At 38.0% G+C, this 25393-nt stretch overlaps 1 protein-coding gene across 2 annotated transcripts in view; it reads right to left on the minus strand.

Moving 5' to 3' along the window:
- Window positions 1–5510: 5510 nt before the first annotated feature.
- The window catches only part of prrx1 (paired related homeobox 1), a 67181-nt gene continuing 47298 nt past the window's right edge, over window positions 5511–25393 (minus strand). Inside the window, exons 2-5 of one of the 2 annotated variants that reach the window (XM_002933755.4) lie at window positions 22958–23133; window positions 14117–14298; window positions 8773–8854; window positions 7855–8264 (exon numbers count right to left, since the gene is read on the minus strand). In XM_002933755.4, the coding sequence (XP_002933801.2) occupies window positions 8803–8854; window positions 14117–14298; window positions 22958–23133 (410 nt within the window). In that variant the 3' untranslated portion in view covers window positions 7855–8264; window positions 8773–8802. Of the gene's footprint in view, window positions 8265–8772; window positions 8855–14116; window positions 14299–22957; window positions 23134–25393 lie in introns of both variants that reach the window. The other variant, XM_004913782.3, reaches the window with a different exon arrangement.

A 25393-nucleotide genomic window follows, 5' to 3' on the forward strand; every position in this document is an offset into this window, starting at 1 on the left:
AAGGCATATGAGCAGAAGACTAAAGCATAGTTCTTTCTCAATTATTTCTCCAGCAGAACCACAGCTCACAAGGGGTCATTTACCACGACCAGGGACACTAGTGCTAGAGCATTAAAGGATGCAAATGTCTTTGAAGATGCCTAGTAAAGAAGCAATTCCTATTTAAGAAATACACCTTGTGCTGGACTCCCCAGTAGACCAATATTTACTAAGGCACGTTATAGGAGAGAATACTTTCTGAACCTGGGTACACAGTATATAGATACATACAGTATATTGATACGTAGGCTTTGACATTATTTTTATTTTTTCTACTTTTCTACCTTTGTTTTTCCCCTGGTACTAACATTTCCTTTTCATTCTCTTTCCTTCTGCTCTCCATCTCTTTCAGTATCCTTTCACTGTATCTCCTCCAAAATAATATCATGTATTCTCCCTCCTCCTCTTGATCTCCCTATTATCTTGTTCTTCCCTTTACCTTCAGCCTTTCCCCCTTTTCTCTTTCCACTCTCTTCCTTTGTCTTCTTTTCTCTTTCCTCTCTCCTTTTTAACACCTTTCCTCTGCCATGCTCCCTTTTTCCTTCTCTCCCCCAGACCTAATGGGGAAAACTTACTAACAGAATTGGTATTTGTACCAGTACAGTTACCCAGAGCAACCAATCAAATAATTGCTTTCTTTTTATGGTTCGAAATACAGTGCCTAATTGTTGAACATTGACGACATTGGTTCAGCTTATCACTTGTGTTTTTCTTGTGCTCTTCTGTCTTTTCTCCTCTATACTTTGACCTCTCCATCTGCCCCTATAGCTCTGCCTTTTTAGTGCTCTTCATTTCCACCACCCCCCTTGAAATCTGTAATCATCAGCTTGGAACAACAGGGGGCCAATTAGCATTGATTTTTTCCTTAATCTAATGTTTTTCTTCCTACCAAAATATTTCACAATCTGATTTACAGCAAAAGCAGCCATACTTGATGTGACCTTTCATAAATCGACCCATGGACAAAACAAAAGGATACTATATAGATGCTATACATAGGGGCCGATTCATTAAAACACGAGTTCGAATCCTGAATGGGAAAAATTCGGATTGGATACGATCATTTCTGAAGATCACAAATATCAAATATCACGATAATATCGTATTATCCGAAAGTCACGAAATTTTCATACCAAACAATTGTAAACAGCGAAGGGAAACACAGTTGTAACTATACATAAAGAAATTGTAGATGACTTTCTAACCATATGCATGAATTTTATGTGGTTTAGGAGCACCACCAAAATGCAACCTTCATTACAATAAATCTTTAATACACTTTTGGGTACCATTTGCACTACACATTCCCCCAGTTTGCCTTTAACCAATCATCAGTTGGTAGAACTTGGCTTCATTCATCTGCAATTCTCTTGCCTGTCCTCACTATACACATACTGAGTGAATTATCTTGAGTACAAGATCCTTCTAATAATACTATCAACTGAGACTTCTTTAATTGGCCCATAATTGCATTTTAAGTTGCATTTGTTTAGTAATATACTTTTTTTGTAAGGGGCCAATTTTTCAACTTGAAAGTGGCACATTTTAGACCTGGTGCATAGTACAGTAAGATTTATAGCCATGTCATACCAAGTAATTTAGCATAGCGATGCAAGATAGCACTCTGGTCAATGCATATCCCCAATTGTTCACATTGATTCAAGAGGTCCATGGTATAAAATTGGAGAGAACAGTGATACAAAGAATAAAACATGTGGAGAATGTAGAACATATAAAAGTTAAAGGCTGAGATATCTGGATATTATGGATGTTAGTGAAGAACAAGATACCCAGACAGAAAGTAGCATGTAGACATGTTTGTTACAGAGTTTAGGAGGACTGTAGTGCTATAATTAGACGAATCTCTATGTGTAAGTTTTCATAAAGGTTTCTCCCACACTAAAGAGGCCAAATAGTGTAGTAGGGTCCCATTTAACAGCAAGCTCAGGTTAAATCAGGGATTGCCAAATGAAGTAATCACATCCTCCAATAGAGCATATATGTACTGGTATCCATCAGTGAGTGCAGGTGGTCCTGGTAATAGTCCAAGTGAGTGATCTATTCTACTTGCAAACAGAGAGACTTCTTTAAAGTATGTGCTCTGCTGGTTCCTGGGAGGGAAATTCCTTCCCTCAATGTTTTAGCGATAATTATTAAATTAGCTGCCTCTCATACACTTTTCCTTTGTTCACGTAGGACACAGACCAGAAGATCTTTTTTAAAAAAAATAAAAGTACAAGAAAAAGGATAAATAGAAAGTTACATCTGTTCCAAGTACAGAAGAAATAGTACATACTTTACATAATCTGGCTACTACAGAAGAGAGGCTGTTACATCTGGACTGTGATAACATTCATATTTATTATAAAAGCTGGAAGAATTACTGTATTTTTGTGCACTTTAATATATTGTTACTGAATAAGAAACAGAACCAGCACAACAGTAGACCTCGAGTTTTCTGGATAAGAGATCGTTATGTAATTTTCTCAGGTCTGTTAGAAAACATGAAATAAATACAGTAGGATTGTGTTGCCTCCAATAAGGATTAATTATGAGGATATTAGCAGTCACCTTGGATTTCCACAACCTGTATTAACTGTATGCAATAACTGGGATTATTGTTTAGTAGTGTGGGTTTTATTGTGTTGTTACTTATGATATGGAGATGGATTTGGGGCCTTTAAAGCAACCTCTATTGTCTCTTAATCGAGCTTGCCAAGTGTTTTAGATTGAATGTCAGTTGGCTTTTATATTATCTGTTTTATATATACCTTGGGGCTACGTTGTTCTTAGTGAATGTTTTAAGTTAAGCAGAAGATTGTATGTATTCAGCAATCTGACTTTATTATTTTATTTAAAGGAAGATAGTCATATGTATTGATGGTGGTCTGTCAGGCAGCTGTTAGGGAAGGGCTCAGTATATAAAGACAGTTATGTATATTGAAGCTAATATCAAGGCGCAAAGGGGCGTGGGAAGGAATAGTTTTCAGAAAAGGTCAATTAGCAGTTTGTAATGTAAAAAAGACATTTTAACATTGAAAGAACAGGCAAAACATATAAAATGCAAGGCCTTTATAACTGATATATCCAATTATTATTTTTATTAAGACTGTTGCCAACAATGGAATATAAGTAAAGTTACGTATAGATTTTGAGTTGGGCCTCATTCCATAGTAATGTGCAACACGTATTACGAGTATATTCTAGAACAGGGGTGGGCAAACTTTTTGGCTCACGGGCCACACGGCCAGGGCGGGCCCCCTTCTCTCTTTAATTCCGGCCCGCCAATGACACCAAGTCTCGCGTGATGAGACTTGGCGTCGGCGGCGGGCCGGATATAAAAGGCAAAGGGGCCGGATGTGGCCCGCGGGCCGTAGTTTGCCCACCCCTGTTCTAGAAAATAAATAGGTGATCCCAGTTTCTGGATGTCTTTAGGCTCTTCAGCCCTTACTTTCTATTTTCCTTTTCAAATGATGCTCTGCAACTTTATCCAGTGCCCAATCCCTTGCTATTGAGAGGGGAGTGTATTCATGTATTTGGATTATGAATTTAGGACTAAATATTTATACATAGAGTGGATTCCAAACAGTTCATGAGATAAGCAAATTTACATTGGTTTTTAACCAAAGGGGAAAATTTGAAATCCGGAATTGTAAAATACCTTCCTTGCTGTATTTTAAGGACATTTGTTGTATCTCCAAATATCACCCACTCTGGGGTACCTGTAGGAAGAATCTGAAGTTCTACATCTTACCAAACTTACTCAAAATCACTAAGGAAGACCATAGGCAGTAATAAATATTTTCACATGGGGGGGGGGGCTGAAACAAGGAAATGTTTTTTTTTTTTAATGGTGAGCACAATTTTATCTTTTTCTTTCAGATTATACAAGAGCATTGGCCCTTTTTTGTTATAGTTCCTATAATTTCTAATTTCTGAGGATCACCGTGGTGATCTGTGCCCTGTGGAAAAAATAGGGCAACTCTTTGGGACTCTTAGCTGTTGCACTGCAACAAATCTCCATTGTCACGGGCGACTAACGTCCCAGCAATGCCATCCCATTGGCTAGAATGTAAATCGCCTGTGGGATGGCATACGCAGCACCATACAAAGTCACCGAAGTTTCCTCTCAAGGCAACTTCGGCAAATCGCGGCTCTGCGTATGCCATCCCACTGCCGATTTACATTCTAGCCAGTGGGATGGCATTGCAGGGACATTAGTCGCCTGTGACAACAAGAATTTAACGCGCGGCAACTAATCTCCCTGTGTGTCACGGCCCTAAACCTTAAGAATAAAGCAAGTTGCAGGTAAGATGTAGCCTGTATGAAAATGTATAATGAAAACATAGAATTCTTGATGAATCAGATGACATTGAGTGTAGGAATGGCCAGACCCAGGGTGACTTTGACACAGTCAAACAATTCAGTTCATTATCTTGCAGAGGAAATTTGGGTTTGTTTTCTATAAGGAGGGGTGCAAAGGCTGGAACACTAAAAAGCGTACAGTTGTGCCAAGCAGGGTGTCCTGCATCGCTCAGCACCTCAGCCTTTTGTATCATGTACTGTATACACACAGGGTACGCACAGGGTAGGGGGTGTTCCAGGGAATAGCGCAATCTGGTCCAAGTGATGGTCCTTATGAATGAGCAGTGCTCCATAATGAAAGAGGAACAATCCTTTGCACTATCATCTGGAAGCACAAAGCACTTAGCACTTATGGGTTCTAAAAGAACTTTCTGGCCAAGATTTTTTTTTTTACACCTTACCCCCTTCCCTTGTAAATGAGTGCTATTGATTTATTATTTATCAGAACTGTATTGCCAATAAGTGCCCTTTATGGTCTCACTTGAGTGGTGTCCACCACATGATTTAGAAAACCATTGATATATACATGTGATCAGAATCCATCCTATCAATCTTATTTAATACCAGCTTACGCCTGCCCAATATGTGAGACTCCACTCACAATAAAGTGGACATAGTGTAGACATATGGAAGCACTGACTGACAACTGGGGCAATGGGAGAAACAAAGGCTTCAATAATGATATACAGCATGCTATTTTGTAAATTGTCTTTAGTTTATTGTTCTACAAACTATTCTCAGAATAGAGAGGTTCTTCATATAAACAGGCATATTTATCAAAAGGTTCACCATAGTTCAACAGAGAGGAATTCCACTGCTCTCCATGCAGTTGTTAGGAACATATTTATCAAAAGGGTCCCCTCTGGGGACCTGCTGTAAACTCTCTTCATCCTTTGATAAATATGCTCCAAACAAAGAAATGAATCACTGGCAGAAACACATAAAATCACTTTTTTTTAAAAAAAACTCTATTCCAGATATAAGGTGAGAAATTATATCAAATCTGTGGGTTTTTGAGCTGAGCACAAGCCCTTATTTTTATATTCATGCAGGCTCTGTTCTTGGCTTACTGCCCTTATTCAGATAAAATAATTCGCCAAGACCAATGCTTTAAAATATTTCCTTTTATTTAATTTTTTTACAAAACAAAAAAAAAACAAAATCCTAAGAAGCGGGCAAGTATATCTATACACATATATTTATATATAATGCATTTTGACAACTTTGTCAGTGGTACAAAATGTAACAGACAGAATAATTACAAATCAAGTCTTTTTATGGAATTTGTATTGGAATGAGGGTGTATTTACTTCAACAGATGTGAGAGCAAAAACTGTTTGCAGAGCGGGCAACGCTGTCCTATGTTCATTGGGAGTCATAAATATTAGACTTAGTTCAGGTATCCACAAAGCGAAACGCTGAGCTGCACCAGGAGTATGCAAGGAAATGTGGATCAACTTTTAGATACAGTAACGTGTTATTGTCATGCTCATCACTAGCACTCTATAGGGTTGTGTAATAAATAGTACAAGGTTTGCCCGGGTTTAGTAACACATAGTGATTTTTTTCAAACAGCTGACCAGTTAATGCTGCATGCTGATTGGATGTTTTGGGTTACTAAACCAGTTGCAACTATTATTACATTAGTCACTAGTCTTCATGGTCCTGGCAGCTAGCTATATGTAATACCCTGTACATAACTCTACAGTCAAAGGAATGTAATAACAGGTGCAAAGCCTGTCCCATGTCTGGTAACCCCTAGCAACCAGGTAGAAGTCATTGGTCAACTATAAGACAGCTAACATCTGATTGTAGAACATAGAAGAAATCCAGTAGCAAACTGAGATTGCTAAAAGGAAGCGGTTGAGATTTATTTATATACATACAGCAATGTTTCAGGCACCCCTGGGCCCTTTATTAAGCTTGATATGGGTTAAGGGTGGCCAGAAACCTTGCCCATAACCTGCATGTAGATGAGCTAAATAGATCACTAAACGTGTTACTAGATCTAGACAAAATTTTACACCAGTAACTACACTGTTTCCTGAATTTTTTTTTAGGACAAACTAAAGTAGAAATACATTGCTTTCTTTAGAAAACATAACAATTTTTTTACATTATTGTAAATTGTTTATGTAAAATGGATTTTTGTTCTGCATATCCTTTAGTAGCATCTCTTATGATGAGATTATGGGCGATCCCATTCATTCTGACCATTGGCCAGGTCATTCCACAGATGACTCAGGTAGGGCTGGATGGGAGGCTATGATACACCCCTTATAGCATCCCATAATTTCTGTAAGAGAATGGGTAGGATTTTTCAAAAGCAGCCTAGGAACCAAACGCCCTCTCCTAGGAGCAGAACCAACCCTGGTAACCATTTCAATTTCATCACATTACTTCCTGTCCCAACCCCTGTTGATGTGTTTCTTTTATTATGGCAAAATCTTAAGGCATTTTATGATTATTTGGAACACACTGGGTTAGGTCTGGACTGGGTTTCAAAATAGGCCCTGGAATTTCAAGTACACAGAGGCCCAAACTGCCCCCACAGGCCCAATAAAGAGTGACTGTCTATGGCAACTTATAACGGCCCCTCTGGCAGTTGCCAGAACCCACAGATTGCCAGTTTGAAAAGGGGGGGAACATAACCAGTCAAACAGTTTACTCCATTGTTCCATTGTTACTATAAGTTCATTTCTCTGGCTGACATTAAACTGTTACTAAAAGTAGACATAAAATCTGCACAGAAAATGTCTTCTGATATTAATTTTCATGTTTAATTTCATGGCGGCCATACAAGATGCTTCTATAAATGAATAGAACAAGCTAAAATATGTCTTTTCCAACAGAAATACTTTTACATAATAGATACTACTTTAGGCATCTTCCCTTCCGATAAAGGAATATGTAATACAAATAAGCGCCTCATTTGTTTCCACGATATTTAGCTTATGGTAGAAATAAAAAGGTTCTTTCAGGCTGGGTACAATACAGATCAGCTGAAAAAGAAACACAGTCCATCTCCGAAATGAGCTCTAAACCGGTGATCACAAGTAGAGATTAGTATATACAGACTAAATAAGAGCCGCTAATTTTGGTACCATTTTGATTATTTCAAACTCTTCCGTTCCTTTGATATTTAGCAATATGAAGAAGTGCTTATTTTAAGTGTAATGGCTTTTTTTCTCGAGTCATTTTTCGAAATTGCAACTAAAACAATTGTGTCCATCAAAATTAAGGTATTTTTGAATGGTATTTGTTAGGTCTTGTGGCCAAGGCAGCCATCAGTGGGTACAGCGGATACAGCGATAGTGGGCCCTAACCATTGCTCAGGCCTTGAAAAATAAATCTTGAATTGTTCGGTAAGGCACAAGGGACCCCAAAAGTGACACTTGTACAGGGCCCCAACTGAAAAAAATGGGTTTTAGATGGCAGCCCTGCTTGTGGCTGGTGCTGTGAATTAAGACTGACTTGTCCGTGTAACAGAGGCAAATTGTTTTTGAGCAGGATAAGCTTTTTACTATAGAAAGCAAAGCATGAAAAGAAAACAAAATGGAAACTAGCTGGTGGCATTTTCCAAGAAGGAAAAAGGGATGTTTCATAACATATCAGTTTGTACCCTGCTCATCTCCACGTTATCCCATTATAAAGTCAAAGTTTTGGTTATTACAAGAAGGCATTTGGCAATAGTATAGTATTTCTGTAGTCAGCCTTTTTTTCAATTGACTGTTGGCACTTGGTTCCTCTGTAAACTGTATTCCTTTGCCTTCAGCCTAAGGTTGGCGATGCTGTTGGCCATGTTCATCCCCTGGGCAGGATTGGTGTTGGCACAGGTAGAGGAATAGGTCGCCATGGCACTGCAAGAATTAAACAGAAAGGTTTAGTTCTAATATTCTTTTGCAAGGTTAGGTACCATATATATTTTACAGATTCCTGCACTCATATGAAAGCAATTAGTCCAGATCTGAGTTGTTCGCAAATAAAAACTGCAACTGTCACCCAAACCATTTTAATAGGAGACGTTTCATACGCCTCTTAAATAGCTTGCATTTATCATGTTTTCTATCTCCATGATCAGGAGTTTTCTGTTCTATGGAAATCCTCCCCAGCTGATATAATGTATGGAAAAAAGTGATCCCTTGCATGTGGCGTAATAGCCAGGGGGCAGCATTTAGGGTAAAACTTGTGTTAGATTTTACTATATCGTTAATAATGTGCCATTATCTAGCTAATTAAAGATACTTCCCTTATACAACCTTTGTGATACTAATGATTTATGTCTCTGTCCATTGGTTCTTTTGTTAGGGCAGTGAGATTTGTGTGACATGAGACAGAATATGCCCACTGTATGTGTTACATACTCACCAGGGAAGGAGTAATTTGGAGCTCATTTCCTCACCAATCCTGGAAAAGGTAAGTTCTCACTTTAGGGGTTTGGCTCCAGCCACTACAAAGCAGGAGGCAAAAAAAGAATCTGCTGTCAGTATTGGATATATAAGCCAGACCTTCCCTACACATTGGTAAGATGTTAATAGGAAACAGTTGAACAAATTAAATGGTTGCTTAACTGTTTTCTGTTTACAATCAATTTAAAAAAAATGAGATACTCAGTACGTCCTGACTGCGCAAAGTGAACCCTGACTTCACTAGTTCCATTCAGCATCTTCTTGCTTATTATTTATCCATATTGGGCAGAACTTTAGCATGTGTTGGGCACATAAACATTCTAATATTTTCATTAATGGCAATATAGAGAAAGAGAATTACAAGCAGCTTTTATAGAAATAGACATTTTCTCAGCTTGTCAGAGGGACATCTCTGTCGCCGCAATACACATGCCATTTGTGCATACAAACAGGGAAGAATGGTACAAAAATATACATGCCCTTTGTGCATACTAAACTGGGGTAAACAGTAGTAAAACATGCCATCTGAGCTTGCCAAACAGGGAAGGATGGTAGCCCCAATACACATGCATTTTGTCCATACAGGGTAGAATGGTAGCTAAGATACACATTCGTGCATACCACACAGGGTAGGATGGTAGCCCCAAAACACATGCCATTCGTGAATACCATACAGGGCAGGATGGTAACCCCATCACACATGCCATTGTTGCGTACCACACATGGCAGGATGGTATCCCCAATACACATGCCATTCATGCATACAAAACAGGGTAGGATGGTAGCCCCATCACACATGCATTTTGTCCATACAGAGTAGAATGGTAGCTAAGATAAACATGCCTTTTGGGCATGCTAAACAGGGTAAGATAGTAGCAAAAATATACATGCCCTTGGTACATACTAAATACATACTAAACTGGGGAGAATAGTAGTAAAATATACATGCCCCCTGACCTTGCCAAATAGGTTAGAATTGTAGCCACCATGCACATGCCCTTTGTGCATGCCAGAGTAGAATTGCTGCCATAATACACATGCTCTTTGTGATTACTAAACAAGGTAGAACAGTCACCAGTCTTGTCAAAGCATTCTACAGTGTGTGCACTTATATGAACTACATGTATCATTCAAGATCCTTGTATGTTCACTCTTCTACACCCAGACAGCCCCTTTGCTGGCACATATCCCTTGTGAACTTTCATCAGCTAGCTGTATTGTCAGCTGTTAGCACCCATATGCCCTACGCCAGTCCCAACTGAGGACTCTCTTTACAGTGGCATGAGCTGCATATATGTAAGGCTACAAGTTAGTGCCATTGTATCAGGGATTCTCTTCAAGTTAATGCCATTGTATCAGGCTATATGAATAGTGCCTCTAAGAGAAGTTAGCAATAAAGTAGCTAAGACTGACAATAAGCTATGCTCTTATGTTTATAGTTCATGTAACAGAAATAGGAATGGCTAAGGTTTGTCCAAACCCAGAACTCCAATTATACACTTAAATACACAAAATACTTTTTGACTCTGATAATCAATTCAAAATGTAATATTAGGTGCTAAGGTCACTTTGAAAAAAAGATTTGCAAGCCCAATGAGACAAATTTTTAAAGGTATGTGCTGGGGACAAGGGCACAAAACAGGTTATTTCCAACAGTGAAACTGTACTAAGGGAAACTATTTGTGTATGAGGGTCATGCCTGGAGGTATTTTTAATAAAACCTAACATGGCTTAAGTAAATACATCTCATTACCCACAATAAAGCTACAAGCCCTGGACATCTGCATATACACTAGAAGTTTAAAAGCAGGATTACAGTTGAAAGAGCAGGGAATGTCTGGCTTTTATAACATTAATGAGCAGCAGATACTTTTTTTTTTCATTTTTTAGTTTTCATTGGGATGCCAAATATTTGTGGTGAGAACTTACCTGATCCAGGCATTGTAAAAACAAGCAAAAGGAAATAACACTAAATTCACATTAATCCTCTCTTTGCCGGAGGAGCCTGCAAGCCATTGAGAACCACCAATGGTAGTGGAAAGGATGCAGGGTGAAATTATTGCCATGGCAACATTGCTAATGATAAATAAGTAGTACATTATACAGACATAAAGCTGTCACACAACCTCATTTAACTGACATTTTAAGATCTGTTTATTTACATTAAATTCCCAATTACAGCAATTTTGTTACACTGGGAGGAAAGTGCTGTATATATCAGATTTTATTACTTTCCAAGTGATACTAAAATATAGTTAGTACTGATGTTGGTATATATGGTTTATGTATGTGTAGATAGGTCAGTATGGGTCTGTATGTGAGTGTATAGATAGGTCAGTATGGGTCTGTATGTGAGTGTATAGATAGGTCAGTATGGGTCTGTATGTGAGTATATAGATAGGTCAGTATGGGTCTGTATGTGAGTATATAGATAGGTCAGTATGGGTCTGTATGTGAGTGGATAGATAGGTCAGTGTGGGTCTGTATGTGAGTATATAGATAGGTCAGTATGGGTCTGTATGTGAGTATATAGATAGGTCAGTGTGGGTCTGTATGTGAGTGGATAGATAGGTCAGTGTGGGTCTGTATGTGAGTGTATAGATAGGTCAGTATGGGTCTGTATGTGAGTGGATAGATAGGTCAGTATGAGTCTGTATGTGAGTGTATAGATAGGTCAGTATGGGTCTGTATGTGAGTGTATAGATAGGTCAGTATGGGTCTGTATGTGAGTGTATAGATAGGTCAGTATGGGTCTGTATGTGAGTGGATAGATAGGTCAGTATGGGTCTGTATGTGAGTGGATAGATAGGTCAGTATGGGTCTGTATGTGAGTGTATAGATAGGTCAGTATGAGTCTGTATGTGAGTGTATAGATAGGTCAGTATGGGTCTGTATGTGAGTGGATAGATAGGTCAGTATGGGTCTGTATGTGAGTGGATAGATAGGTCAGTATGAGTCTGTATGTGAGTGTATAGATAGGTCAGTATGGGTCTGTATGTGAGTGTATAGATAGGTCAGTATGAGTCTGTATGTGAGTGTATAGATAGGTCAGTATGGGTCTGTATGTGAGTGTATAGATAGGTCAGTATGGGTCTGTATGTGAGTGGATAGATAGGTCAGTATGGGTCTGTATGTGAGTGGATAGATAGGTCAGTGTGGGTCTGTATGTGAGTGGATAGATAGGTCAGTATGGGTCTGTATGTGAGTGTATAGATAGGTCAGTATGGGTCTGTATGTGAGTGGATAGATAGGTCAGTATGGGTCTGTATGTGAGTATATAGATAGGTCAGTGTGGGTCTGTATGTGAGTGGATAGATAGGTCAGTATGGGTCTGTATGTGAGTGTATAGATAGGTCAGTATGGGTCTGTATGTGAGTGGATAGATAGGTCAGTATGGGTCTGTATGTGAGTGGATAGATAGGTCAGTATGGGTCTGTATATGAGTATATAGATAGGTCAGTGTGGGTCTGTATGTGAGTGGATAGATAGGTCAGTATGGGTCTGTATGTGAGTGTATAGATAGGTCAGTATGGGTCTGTATGTGAGTGGATAGATAGGTCAGTATGGGTCTGTATGTGAGTGGATAGATAGGTCAGTATGGGTCTGTATGTGAGTGGATAGATAGGTCAGTATGGGTCTGTATGTGAGTATATAGATAGGTCAGTATGGGTCTGTATGTGAGTGGATAGATAGGTCAGTATGGGTCTGTATGTGAGTGGATAGATAGGTCAGTATGGGTCTGTATGTGAGTGGATAGATAGGTCAGTATGGTTCTGTGTGTGAGTGGATAGATAGGTCAGTATGGGTCTGTATGTGAGTGGATAGATAGGTCAGTATGGGTCTGTATGTGAGTGTATAGATAGGTCAGTATGGGTCTGTATGTGAGTGTATAGATAGGTCAGTATGGGTCTGTATGTGAGTGGATAGATAGGTCAGTATGGGTCTGTATGTGAGTGGATAGATAGGTCAGTATGGGTCTGTATGTGAGTGGATAGATAGGTCAGTATGGGTCTGTATGTGAGTGTATAGATAGGTCAGTATGGGTCTGTATGTGAGTGGATAGATAGGTCAGTATGGGTCTGTATGTGAGTGGATAGATAGGTCAGTATGGGTCTGTATGTGAGTGTATAGATAAGTCAGTATGGGTCTGTATGTGAGTGTATAGATAGGTCAGTATGGGTCTGTATGTGAGTGTATAGATAGGTCAGTATGGATCTGTATGTGAGTGGATAGATAGGTCAGTATGGGTCTGTATGTGAGTGGATAGATAGGTCAGTATAGGTTTGTGTGTGCTGGGTTCACTTGGAGGTGTTGAACTTGATGGACTCTGGTCTTTTTTCAACCCAACTTAACAGTATAACTATGCAACTACACGAGGCAGGGTATGACATTTCTTCATGTTATATTTGCAATTATAGTGAATATAAGCCCATACTATATGTTTGAGATGCCTCATATGTAACAACTGCAACCCCCTGATCTTATTGCACATATTATATGTGATGTTCCTAATTAATCAACCTCAGGTGTGAAACCCTAAAAGAAATATTTGGAAAGAGGAATATTTGGAATATTTAACTGTTTTGCCCAGAACACTTAGCCACAAAAGACAGCTGCCATGAAATTCTGGCTAAATGCACTGTTATGGAAACATAATCATTCCATGGCTTTGAGCTTTTTCCTTTCGTGTGTTTGGTATGTTCTGCAAGTGATTTAGCTTGAGAAGAAACAATGCTCTGCAACCTGTTTATTCTGCCTTTATTCAGTTACACTGAATTCATGGTTTGTTTTTGAATTGCTAATGTGAGTGATCCAAAGGTCTAAATGTGTTATTATGTCTTGGTTAGAAGCCTACGCGACTCTTATTGTAATATTATATCACTCATGGCTCCCTACAGCAATGCACTGATGTTTAAAAAACCTACTCTGAAAATAGAAGTAGCCATGGCATATTCTGTGTAGAGGTATGGGTAGGCAGGTCTGTATCTTGGACTCACCTAGCCCCAAAATTACAGTGATCTCCTGGGGGTGGCACTCATGCATTATTGGAAATGATCTGGTCACAGGTTACATTGGTCCTGCTCCTGTTGCTGAAGTCCATTTTTTTTTATTCAGCATTGGTCTGTGTCCCCAAAGGCAAAAACCAATTTGTAAAAGTGGTGCTATGTCATTTAGAGCATTGACTGGGCAAACATGGTATTGTATTGAGTAGGTTGCCATACTGCGGTACTTTATACTTTTCAAGAAAAATAATAATAATGTCCCATAATTTGTCTATAAAAGATAAATATTGTTTCCCTTACCTATATGGGGAGGCTGTGCCCCAGGAGAGATACTCATTGGGTCTCGGGGCTGGGCGGGGTACAATGGGCTGTTCCACAGCGGTCACATCTCCTGCATAGGATTTGAGAAGGGAAGCATTCTTGTTTGCCAGCATGGCTCTTTCATTTCTGCGGAACTTGGCTCTTCTGTTCTGGAACCAAACCTTAAAATAACAGAAATTGTTCAGCAAAGTGGGGAACATTTAGATAACATTCTGTTTGCACAAGAAAATGTCTACAAATCAATTTATCAATGAATGAAAAGTTTTTTTTTTTCAAGTATATTTTCCACTTGAAATATTTAGTTGATTGCTTGAATACTGTATTTGTTTTACAACTGAGAGATGTTAGTAATTATCCCACCCCCAGTCCTGCACTGTAGCCAGTTCTGTTTGTTTACAGTAGACTTTCTAATCTGATGAACTGTACAATTGTAGGTCCCAAGCGAACATAAAATAAACCATATCTAAAATAATAGTTGTTCCTCTATAAAAGAGAAAGAATATGTTGAAGTTCCCATACTTAAAGGGATCATTTACCATACTTGTAAAAGTTAAACCTTCATTAATTTTCCTTCTCATTGACATTATAAGGGTTTTACAGTACTGAGTAAATAGACCATTCTTTCTTTCCATATCCAGGCAGTCTTGACCATATTAAGGTTGGTAAAGGAACTAGGGAAGTACTACAATATGTTATATGATCCCTGGCCCTCTTAATGATTTACCTCCTATTCTGGATGCTTTGCTGCCTGGCAATGCCACTAATATTATGCACATAGTAGGAGCACCACTCATTACTGATTGCTTCATTAAAACACCTTATAAACAGTACTATCTTATTTTTAAGCAGTATATGGTATGGAGGTATGGAGTACAGGTATGGGACCTGTTGTCCAGAATGCTCGGGACCTGGGGTTTTCTGGATAATTTGGATCTCCATAAGTCTGCTAAAAATCATTTCAATATTGAGTAAACCCTATAGGCTTTTTTTTGCCTCCAATAAGGATTAATTCTATCTTAGTTGGGATCAAGTACCAAGGTACAGTTTTATAATTACAGAGAAAAAGAAAATCAATTTTAAAAATTGGAATTATTTGCTTATAATGGAGTCTATGGGAGATGGCCTTTCCATAATTCGGAACTTGGATAACAGGTTTTCAATTTTAAAAATTGGAATTATTTGCTTATAATGGAGTCTATGGGAGATGGCCTTTCCATAATTCGGAACTTGGATAACAGGTTTCAGGATAACCGATCCCATACCTGTATATCTCAAACTATCTTCTAACACAATGGCATGATTACAAAAATATATGAATGTTGAAATAAACAAACATGAAGGGATTATTTGCAAAAACTAAATTATAGTATATATTGTATGATTTTATTTATTACTACCAATTAAATTGAACAGAAATAAAAGATAGCCCAAAGCTGCCTTTCCTTACTTAGATACACCCCAAAAATAAGGGTTTTGTTTTAAGCTCTTCCTATGTTGAGTTGAGTTGAGTTGAACCTGTCAGGTTGTTGGCAGTCCCTTAGAAGGCACTACTGTAGTTTTAAGAAAATGCTTAAGCTGATGCAACCAGTTTGTACTGAGGTTCCATGGATCCATTAGTGAAGTGAAACCAGGAGTCTTTGAAATCATGAGTTCAGTTCTCTTTTGTCTCTTCTCTTACCCTCCGTTCCAGGACTAGAGGCTGAGGTGTAGCCACGGTCTTCTTAGCAGAACTGACATATAGAACCAGTTCATATAGAACCAGCATTCCAGGAGGCCTCAATAACTTCTTATGATCACACTTTTTAGAAGTAGTGGGTGACCTAGACCTAGTGCTACAAGGCACGACCAACACCATAATTTGTCTAAGGGGCATATTTATTATAGTGTGTAAGCCAACATCACTGGTGATGTTGCCTATAGCAACAAATCTGATCTTTGTGTTTGTTTTCTAAATTCTAACTGCTGATTGGTTGCTATGGGCAACATCACCGGCGATGTTGGTTAAGACACTATAATCAATATAACCCTATATTGTTATAAATTTGGTACACTCTTAGTTTATGTGTGTTATTCCTAACAGTTGTAGTCATGACTATTAGTCATTTGGTTGCTGAGGTGGGAGACTGTAAGTATGATAATGTTGATACATACTCTACTGTACAGCGCTGCGTACATAAGTAGCGCTTTATAAATAAAGATATACATACATACATACATACAGGCATACAACTGTGCAAACACTGAAGCTCTGGTGACATGAATGGCTTTGCTGTATGGTTTAGGTCCTGTGATAGCAATAGGTATACTTAACTTGTGGCTGGCAGTGGTTTCCCACCATCGACCAAACAACAATTGCCTTCCTCTGGATCAGTTAATAGATTAGTGTAGCTGTGCTGGAGGCTCTTGCTCCTTTTCCAACCTGACTTAATATGTTATTATGTAACTTCTCTGAAATGTGGCTACATCTCTGTAATTTTCAGTTACTACTGATCTCAAGAGAAATTGCACAATGTAGTCTACATTTCAGTCTGGTAATGTGATTTTGAAATAACATCATGCTCACTTCTTATTTTTCAACCCCCAAAGTGAACCTTGGCTGCACAGTAAGATATAACGCTTTGTTATAGATATCTCCGCCAAAGCGATTATTCTTACAAAACAAAAGATCTAACACATTATATAGATTTGTCATGGCAAGGATTGCTTTTAATGAGTACAAATTCAAAGTGCTGCCTTGGGGCTTTCCACAATCCAATCCAACTAAGACTCCACATATTCATACTTATTGTGATGCATGCCCTACTCTTATCATACAGTGCTGCAAAATATATCAGTACTATACTTATATACATATATATTACACAAAGACCATTAATAACTTGTGAATTTAAATGCTTATTGATTTTATCACTTGTAATCAGTGCTTTGTGATGTCACTATATGAAATATGATGTATCCATTGTATTCAACATCCATGTCCATTTTACATTTTTTTTTAAAAAAATATTTGCACCAGTATATGACTTTTCCATCTGAGGAAATGAATGGCACTGCCATGTGTGAGAGATTCATTTGAACCCACAGTGACTTGGCTACCAAGATCCCCATTCTATTTGTCTTGATATCAAGTTCCCTTATTATACAACCATGGCTGATACTGGCCATATAAATAATAAGTGTATATATATTTATATATACATGCAGCCCAATAATTATTTTTGTGCAAAATAATTGATGCCTGGCTACCTTAATTTATTCTTCAAGAGATCTTGCAGTCATCAGTGACCCATGCATTTATTTGGAATTACAGTGGTGCTTGAAAGTTTTTTTTAACCCTATTGAATTTAATATTTCTGCATAAATATGAGCTAAAACATTATCTGTTTTTTGTGCAAGTCTTAAAACTACATAATGAGAATCCAGTTAAAGCAAAACATTAGTCAAAAACATTATACTTGCTTATTTAAACAGGAAACAGGGCCGCCATCAGAAACTTTTAGGTCCCTTAACTTAAACCCTAAACTCCTTCCTGCCCCTGCTCTGCACTGTCATTGCTTGATATGAAAGTTTTATAAACTGCCCAATGATCTTGCTGTGGGGCCCAATGACTAGTACTAGTAGTTAATAAATATAGTAAAAATAATGAATGTGCTAATAAATCAGTATTTTAAATGGGGGTCAATGGAGTATATATATATAATTTTCTTCAAAGTTTTTGCATTTGTTATGTAAACTGCGGAAGCATATGGGCCCAACGATGTTGCTGTGGGGCCCAATAACCAGTCAATTACCTGCTGGATAAATGTAGCATATAATTCAGTAAAATAGGTCCCAATACAAACAGCTGATGTTACTCTGTAATAAACAGTTCATACAGGTAGTTAAAATGCATAATAAATGTGCTAATAAGTCAGTCAGTGTATTGTGAGCAACATTTAGTTTTTAATTCATTGGTGGTCAGTGGAGTTTATCCCTGCCTGCTCCTGCCAAGCTCCTCTGCATTGTATTTTGCTTGATATGCAAGTTCAGTAAGTATCTAGGTAGTTTTAGCAGAAGTTCCATCAATTGCGCAAGTCTTGCCATCATTTTATATGTGGAAAGGAAAATGATGTGGAAGGAGGTGATCCAAAGTTACATGTTTGTATGAAGTGAAAGTACAGGAACCTATGGGATTCTTGGTTTATTTGAAGGGGATGTGTGAGTGTGGGAGTCCTGCCTTATTTACAGAACATATCCAATTCACATGTTTGTGAAGGTGTGTCATGGCTGGAACCAAGGATATTTCCGAAGGACCTCTGAAACACAGTTATTGATGCTGACCAGGCTGGTAAAAGTTACAAAGGTATTTCGAGCACCATCTTTCAAATGTCACTGTAATTATGTGGAGGTTAGTCGCCCGTGATAAATCTGCTCTACTGTGGGTGACAAATCTAAAAAATTTTTCCCAGCAGCAATAATAGAATTTGCCAGTGGGAAAACATATGCGTCTCTTTAGAACTTTAATTTTTATGTTGCCAAAGTTTCCTTGCGAGTCAAGTTGGGAAAGCATTTTCAGGAGATATGTTGCCCGCAGTAAATCAGTAGTATCATAGGCGACTAATCTCCACGTGCGCCAAAGCCCTTATTGTATAGAAATATTTTCAGAGGCTCATGGACACCAAATCTGAACAGGTTGGAAATGCATTTTTGGTTGCACGGGTTATGAATCCCTGACCTATGTGTATATGATTTACTATATAACTACTGAACTAAACTGAATATACAACCAACTTACACAATGGGCACATTTCCTGATATTTAATGAAATGAGATCTTTTTTAAAAGAAAGTTTTCATCTTGGCTCCTGGTTTATATAATCCTTGGATCCTATGTCAATTTTTAAACCTAAAATAGCGTTGGAGACTCTGCCTTCTGCTGAGCTGTTCCCATTACACAATTAATATAATGCAGCATTAAGTGCCCGACAGATAAGCTATCATCCGAGCCATCCATTTTATTAAAACAGGAAATCCTCAACATAAAGGTTTTCGTTTTTAAGAACAATATTGCTACTTGCTTCTTCCAGACAGGAAATTGAAAAGTTGTGCAAGAAGACCCAGCGCCATCCCAAGCTGTGCTCTCGGGGTACTTCTGTAGAACTAATATTACATGAATCATGTTCTAATAACACTGGCTTCATTAAATGAATGTTAATACAGGTATGGTCCCAGCCCCTCACTGCAGCATAGGTTAAAAAAACAAAAGCTTGTATAAGAGTATTTATAGTATATCATTTTCCATCTAACACTGGAGAGCACTAAGCACTTTTCTTTCTCTTTGTCTGAGTATAATTACAATTACATCCTCAACGATGAGGCAGATATTAGCTTTTTGGCTCTTACATCTTCCCAGTTTTTCTTTTTATGGAAATAGAGCTGCATGGTAATTTATATTACAGCATATCATCTTTAAAGGAGAAGGAAAGCTACCAGCACCAGCCCAGGGTAGCTGCGAACAAGCGATCCTTTTCCTTCTTCTGTCAGTAGAGTGAGAAGCTGAATTTTAACAAAAAAGCTGGCTTTTTCACTCTACTGCACATGCACTGGCCCCAGGATTCCGAAGAAAGATGAGAGAAGGAAGAGGATCGCTCGTTCATAGCTACCCTGGGCTGGTGCGTTTTTTCCTAACAGGAGCATGTACCTGGGGTATAAGGTAAGCAATTACAATCACTGGGGGTACCTAACATTTTGGCTTTCCTTTTCCTTCAATGATCCTGCTATAATTGTCCTTGTTGCTCAGAGACGTTATGTCCCATTTACACATCCCAGTGGTTTAGTCAGTCAGCCTTCTGCAAGGATATCTAAGTTGTTTTATGCTGTGACTTTAATTATGACCATTCACAGATCTAACCACATATATTTTTAAAGTAAAACTATACCCCCCCCCCCCCCCCCCCCCCACAATGTAGGTCTCTCTAAAAATGTATAGCATAAAACAGCTCATTTGTAAAACCCTGCTTCATCTAAATAAACCATTTTCATAATGCGCCATTGGGTCGTCTCCTGGAATCATACAATTCACGCAGCACACAAACAAACGTACACACATACATGCTAGGTCACATGAGCCAATTAATGGACAAAGTTCTGCCTTTTTCTCCCACACTTCTTCCTGTTACAGTCAGAGCTGCATTATTTCCTGTCAGTTGATCTCTGAGGGAGCACACAGCCCATCACTAAATGGTGGCTCAAGGGAAAAGATGTAAAGGGGGCAATATTTACTGATATGTATATTCCAGTTTGTTGAGATTATTTAATAGATCACTTAATATTATATAAACTATCTGTTGGTTATTCATTATTATTACTATTCATTCTGGAGGTTACAATAATATGATAATGGTTTTGGTCACGGCCTTGGGATTTTAAATGGTTTTACTTATAACAAAAGCTTATAGAAAAGAAAATAGTAGTGAATGTTTCTAACTGTCAGTGCTAAGGATATGTTTGTCGGAATATGCCATGTATCAGAAATAAAGAGACAAAATAGGATGATAGAACCACAGAAGAAAAAAAATGTTTTGCCTCTCAAAGCACCATAGACATGTAGGCCCTAAGTTATAAATAAACCTAGGGTTCTATATCAGGCCAGTGATGTTGCCACTAACATAAAGTCCTACTGTAAATCAAAAGTGGCAGTGCCAGGGGCCCACCAGAAAACCTTAGATCACAGGCGAACGTCTATTCTATTTTTCTTCCTCTCTTCAGTAAATGTCATTATTCTCATCTCTCCTCTATCCTTCCATTCAATTTACTCTTTCTTTTGAAACAGAAACTGGCAATGTCCATGCCATATAAAGTCAATTAAATTTAATATGGGTGAGCAGGAGGGCCTACTGACTCCTGGGTCCACCAGGAATTTTCCTGGTACCTTGGTGGGGCAGTCCGACACAAATGGAGGGACTAACACATCTCTTGCTTTCTTTAAAGAGATTGGTTGAAGTTGACTACAACACAACGCGACATGTGGAGGTATAGCGATGTAACCAGTTGCAAACAAAGTACAACTATACTGCTCATAGGAGCAAAAATATCAGTTCAGCAGTGAGAAATTACTGCTCTGTATTCACATGTATAGGATTTTAGAGCAAACTCTATTCAAAGCGAGCTCCATAGAAGTTAAGAGACAGTGGTGACATTTCTCTCTTGCAAACTGTGCTGAATGTTAGTTTCACACTTTGGAAAATATGCCCCAAACTGTCTGTAGATTTCACAAGTTACACTGCTTTTTTTACATTGGTGCTGGCACTGACTGAATGAATAGCAGAGTGAAAGTTGTGTTAGTAACTAAATGATGTGTGATGAGACAGCTCATGTGTGTCTGAATTCTGAATGTGAGATCCAACCAAAACTACAGGTTAGTGGTCTCCAAATGTCCTTTTTGTCAAGAAAAGGGTACCCAGTAGCATGTAAATTGGAGGGTTCTCTTAGTGTGAGTATATTCACTCCAATGCAATTATATCCTAATAAGCTTGTAAGTACAACTTAACTCAACCTGCTTTATGAAGGGCAAACTTCATAGTAAGAAAAAGCTTACAAAGAACGGACTCATAACTCAGAGGTTAGAACCATGGAATGCATTTAATGAGGCAGACTTATATTTATTGCTTCCTACACTGCTTGTGAAACCTTCTTTATCCTTTTATCACCAAGAATAAACATTTCAAAAACAGGACCTCTTTCTGCTCGGTCTGATGTTGCGTGAAGGAGTTAAGTACAGGGCTTAACTAATAAAATTGTGTTTAGCTGTAAAGAAAACAATCTAGGAAGAAAAAGCCTAATAGCCTCTTTAACAAATTCTTAGGGTCTCTGGACCTGACTCATTTGTCACTCTAGTTATTGCAGCTGGAAACCAAGGAATTGCCTACACATGACAGTAAGGGAACTGAGGGAGGACATATTATTGTAAAGTTTGTTAAGAGCTCAACAATGTGCAGTACTACGTTTAGGGACAATAAAACCTCATCTGGATATATTGGTGCACTCCAGATTCCCCTATTAACAACTGATGAAACTGCTGAATCCTTTATTTCTCCATTCAATTTCCATTGGGCTGTGGAGTACACCACATTGATACAATGCTGCTTCTGTGGTCTTCTGGGTGTTTAGGTTGACAAGCCCATCAGCTTTTTTTGGCTTAGATGGGTCTTCACAAGAAAGTTGCATCATTGGGAGGAGATCTATTAATTCTAGGTATGCTTTACATATCTTCAGCAGTACTAAATGTTAGACAGCCTGGTGTGCTCATATTCCATCCATACATGAGAACTTAGTTGGCATCATTTCTAAATATTGGGCAGATTTGAACCTAAGCAGTAACCTATAGCAGCCAATCAGTGATTAGATTTTTAAAACCAGCTGCAAGTAGAACAATGAAATCAAAGATCTGCCCAGTTGAAAATTTGGCCAGTGTTTATAAGTATGACCCCCAGTGTCAGCATTTTACTGGACCCCAAGCAGAGTGAATAGAGGCAAGGAAGACAATTCCAGACAACACAGTTGCACCAGAGCCAAATAGAAGAATCTGAGGAGAACTGGTATCCAAAATCAGGTAAACCTTTTTTTAATGTATTTTAATGTGCTTTCTAGTGCAGCACAATAAAATGCTGGGAATGTGGTGGGCCTTGTAGAACTAATTACAGTAGGACCCACTGTAAAAATCCCCAGGTTAAACTATTATTCAGGTTAGGTGGGTGAATATACTGGTGTAGTAAAAACCTCCCAACCCTGCGTCACTTGTATATTCAGGCAAAGCAAACACATATAGAATATAAAGAATTACCTGGACTCTGGCTTCAGTGAGGTTAACTCTGCGTGCTAGGTCTTCTCTTACAAAAGCATCTGGATAATGCGTCCTCTCAAACACTCTTTCCAGAGCTTGCAGTTGACTGCTGTTAAATGTAGTTCTGTTTCTCCTTTGCTTTCTCTTTTTCTTCTGTTCTGCATTCATCTGTTCATCTGTAGAGTACAGGCAGGTAATTGAGCCAAGTGGCCTTAATATTGTGTATTAAAAAATATCTTAACTCCGTATGATAGAATGTAGATAACAAAAAAATGTAAATATGTGCTGACAGTAATATCTCTCCACCATTTTGTCAAATTTGTTATGAATTTTACTATTAGTTCTTTTCTGTACATAACATAGATACATAACCATCACACAGATTTGGGCCACTCCCCATTATTAAAAACCAGATGTTCAAATTCACGACACTGGTACCAACCAATACCTGGCTGAAACCGTATTGTTGTTGTCCTTTCAAGACAAGACTACATAGGCCTGGAGTATGATCTGCTTGTGGGCCCAGGGTCCAATATATCAGATGAGCCCTGTTTGATGACCTTGCCATAGGAGTGGATAATGTGTGCCCACCTTAAGCATGGAGAATTGGAAGGATTACAATATGATCTCAATCGTAAGAATAGCTCCCGCAAATAGCAAAACCAGCAATTGTTTAGAAAAACTATTTATCAATGTTTGTGTTTTTTCTTTCCCAATTAACTTTTTTGTGCTAATAATCATGTCGGTTGTCCTAGGCAAAACTGAAACTGTTTAGTCAATTTTAGTTTTTCAAAAAAATTGTTGAGCTTTGCGACCATTTAATGATGCAAAAGTTACAAATTCAAGCTAATTGATATTTTTTTTACAGTTTTATTTAATGGTGCTTTTTAAATTCGGATTTATTAATAAATAAGGTAACATTCACTTTTTTTTAAAACTTCAAGGTTATTCGAAGTAGAAAAATATGAAAATTACACAAATACGAATTTTAATGAAAAGGCCTCTCCAGCTCACCTACTGAAATAACAGAAAGACATAGGCATGCCTAGGTACTATATGTGGTACTGTATTATATACATTATAATAAACCAGAAAGTCTAAGTATAGAAATTTTATGACTTCTGGGTTACACTTTTTCATGTTATGTTATGTCGAGAAATCAAAACATCCCTGTTTCACATTTTTATTTTCAATACAGAACAGCAATATTATTCATGTTTGATGAATGGAGTTGATGAATGGCTTCATAGATCTGTCAGAGGTCTCATTTACTGTTGATAATGTATGGAACAGCATGTAATGATTAGTGTACTTTGTTCTTACAGAGCTATTGTAATAATAAAAATATTGTAATCAAATACTGAGCAACTTGATCTGCAGATAATTTTTATCTACAATGAACACATTAGAGTGCCAGCATACCAAGTAAGCATATTATTCTAGGGCTATTTTATCTTCCTGTTGTTGTTTTTTTCCTATAAGTGAACCTGTCTTATGAAGGGCTATGCTGTAAGGGGAGTTCAGGTAGTGCAGTGCATTTGTTTTTGAAAACATGGCTTTCTAAAGGTATATTGGCTAGACATTTCATAATAAATGATAGCAGTGGGGATATATGTTACATAATAAATGATAGCAGTGAGGATATATGTTGCATAATAAAAGATAGCAGTGGGGCTATACATTGGATAATAAAAGATAGCAGTGGAGCTATCCATTGGATAATAAATGATAGCAGTGGGGCTATACATTGGATAATAAAAGATAGCAGTGGAGCTATCCATTGGATAATAAATGATAGCAGTGGGGCTATACATTGGATAATAAATGATAGCAGTGGGGCTATACATTGGATAATAAATGATAGTGGTGGGAAGCAGAGTCAGAGAATTCAGTAGGTGGAAAAGAATATAAATATAGAAGCCATTCCTTTTCAAATGAAGTCAGGTTCTAACCATGGAAGTTACAGCATGCCCTTTCCTATACAAGTAATATGGATATTAATATAAGTGGGCCTTTATTTGACACACAGTTCAAAGACGTTTAGAGCGCCACTGGGGAATGGTAAAGTATTAAAGCTATTCTTTACTCTTTTGAGTCCCCTGTGATCTTTTAGATTTCAGTGAGATGTCACAGATAAATGGATTTACCAGCAGCAGAAACAGTTCTGCTAAATCTTGTAAACTCAACAATCTGTGAATTTATGTTACTTTAAGAGCAATAAGACAAAGTCACTCCATGATTGTTTTTCCATTCCTTGTCATTTGATCCAGTAACTTTACCGGTTTTACCTTACATATTGTCTGGTCTGCTCCTTCAGGATACTGTAGCTATAGTCCAGCAAGGGTTTGATCTGCCAGTCATGTCAGGATGGGAGTGGTGCATTCCCTCTATTGGTATGCCATACTGGCACTCAGAAAAAAAACCTGCTCTGAACTA

Source organism: Xenopus tropicalis, chromosome 4, assembly GCF_000004195.4.
Source record: "Xenopus tropicalis strain Nigerian chromosome 4, UCB_Xtro_10.0, whole genome shotgun sequence".
Taxonomy (NCBI): domain Eukaryota; kingdom Metazoa; phylum Chordata; class Amphibia; order Anura; family Pipidae; genus Xenopus; species Xenopus tropicalis.